Here is a 2,374-nt window from a genome sequence, read left to right on the forward strand (position 1 = left end):
TGGCCAAGCACAGGCTGCTGGTGCTGGTCAAGGACAATGGCGAGCCCGCGCTGTCTGCCAGCGTCACGCTGCACGTGCTGCTGGTGGATGGCTTTTCGCAGCCCTACCTGCCGCTGCCCGAAGTGGCGGCCGACCAGGCGCAGGCCGACCCGCTGACCGTGTACCTGGTCATCGCGTTGGCGTCGGTGTCGTCGCTGTTCCTGTTCTCGGTGCTGGCGTTCATCGCGGTGCGGCTGTGCAGGCGGAGCAGGGCCGCCTGGGTGGGTGGCTGTTCGGTGCCTGAGGGCCACCTTCCGGGCCACCTGGTGGACGTCAGCGGCACAGGGACCCTGTCCCAGAGCTACCAGTATGAGGTGTGTCTGAGGGGTGGCTCAGGGACCTCTAGCGAGTTTAAATTCCTGAAGCCGATTATTTCTAATCTGCAGTCCCAGGGCACAGGGAGGGAAGTGGAAGAATATCCTGCATTTCGGAATGATTTGGGTTTCTGATAAAGAAAGGAAAATAAATGCGAGTGTTGTGTCTGTGAATACATTCCTAAGAAATTTATCATGTGTCACCGGTGGAAGATTGCTTTCACATTATTTCAAGCATTTTTAAAGCCACAGAATTAGTTTCGTTACACAGCAAAGAACCTAGCTTTAGCCCTAAGCACCCTCTACAAAGCATGGAATTCATGTGTCTATTTGATCTCTAACAGTTATGCATTCTGTGTAGTCTATTAAGTAATGATAAATGTTGTTTGGGATGTTGTAAATTAATTTTCATTTTCTTCAAACTTTATTGCTTTTTTATTTTCTGAGTTGATTTCAGTGCTGTAGATTTATACTTGCCTTAAGTTTTAGAAGCACGGATTATACAGTAACTTTTGAAGTTTTTAAGACAGTACTTAGTATACATCACACACTATTTTAACATTTTTAATCTTAGAAGTAAACCTATGAGGAGAGGTATTTTTGAAATGGGCAAGTAGATATTTATAGAGGTTCAATAAATTCAGTAAGAACACCAATTAATAAATGGCAGAATTGAGTATCTTTCCTAAATCTTTCTGCCACTGGGACCTTGCTATGATGCTGTACTCTTTTCTGGCATTAGGTATCACATTGAAAGTTTCTCCATAATTAAGGAGAAGAAATACTTTTCTCTTATTCATATTCCTGTTTTGTCTTTTCTATAATTAGAAGTAATAGTGTATATATTGGCTTGTGGTTTTATTTTCTTAAAAACTAATAATCCAGCTTTACTGAATTAATTATTTAATTACTAGAGGCCCGGTTCATGAAATTCGTGCACTGGGGGTGGGGAGGGGGTGTCCCTCAGCCTAGCCTGCACCCTCTCCAATCTGGGACATCCCTCTCACAATCCGAGACTGCTGGCTCCCAACTGCTTGCCTGCCTGCCTGCCTGATTGTCCCTAACCGCTTCTGCCTGCCAGCCTGATCAGCCCCTAACCACTCCCCTGCCAGCCTGATCGATGCCTAACTGCTCCCCTGCTGGCCCGATCACCCTCAACTGCCCTTCCCTGCCGGCTCAGTCACCCCCAACTGTGCTCCCCTGCTGGCCCAGTTGTCCCCAACTACCCTCCCCTACCAGCCCGGTTGCTCCTAACTACCCTCCCCTGTAGGCCTGGTTCCCCCCAACTGCCCTCCCCTGCTGGCCTGGTCGCCCACAACTGCCCTCACCTGCCAGCCATCTTGTGGCTGTGGGCGCCACCATCTTTGAGGGCAGGGCAGTCAATTAGCATATTCCCTCCTTATTGGCTGTGGGCACCACCATCTTTGAGGGAAGGACAGTCAATTAGCCTATTCCCTCCTTACTGGCTGTGGGCGCCGCCATCTTTGTGATGGTGTGAGGATCAATTAGCATATTCCCTATTTATTAGATAGGATTATTATTAAAGCATTGATCTAGCCAAATCTCAAATAAAAAATGGAAAGATCACTTTTTGCTTTTTTCTTGTTATCCCAATATATGACCGTCATTTCACAGAAAAGATGAGCTCTGAATAGAAATATTACATAATTTTGATTTCTTCAGTAGTTTATTAATTTTCTCACATTGTAGTAATATTTCTGCGGTGGTCCTTACCTACCTTTTAAACACATTTTCCTCCTTTAATTTGAAAGTTTGTTTTTTTAACCCTCTTATTCAATATACTACAATGCTGAATCAGGAAAGTATAAGAAAAAGAATTGTTTTAAATATGTAATAATAAAAATAAACAAATTACAATTAAATTATTTAGAGATGCTTGGGAGTTAAGGAGAAGCTTTGTTTGTTATAATAATCTGTAACTGCTCTTTCTTAAACCTTGTCCAGATAATTTTTCCATGGCTGTATTCTGAATATATTATAAATCAGTGCTGCTAACTCTT

At 44.1% G+C, this 2,374-nt stretch overlaps 1 protein-coding gene across 1 annotated transcript in view; it reads left to right on the forward strand.

The window, feature by feature from the left end:
• LOC102244793 (protocadherin beta-7) overlaps nucleotides 1-1,260 on the forward strand; it is a 3,442-nt gene extending 2,182 nt beyond the window's left edge. Inside the window, exon 3 of the mRNA XM_014529010.1 lies at nucleotides 9-1,260. Within this exon, the coding sequence (XP_014384496.1) occupies nucleotides 9-488 (480 nt within the window). The 3' untranslated portion in view covers nucleotides 489-1,260. The remainder of the gene's footprint in view (nucleotides 1-8) is intronic.
• Nucleotides 1,261-2,374: the final 1,114 nt, after the last annotated feature.

The sequence above is a fragment of the Myotis brandtii genome, unplaced genomic scaffold (genome assembly GCF_000412655.1).
Source record: "Myotis brandtii unplaced genomic scaffold, ASM41265v1 scaffold668, whole genome shotgun sequence".
Taxonomy (NCBI): Eukaryota; Metazoa; Chordata; class Mammalia; order Chiroptera; family Vespertilionidae; genus Myotis; species Myotis brandtii.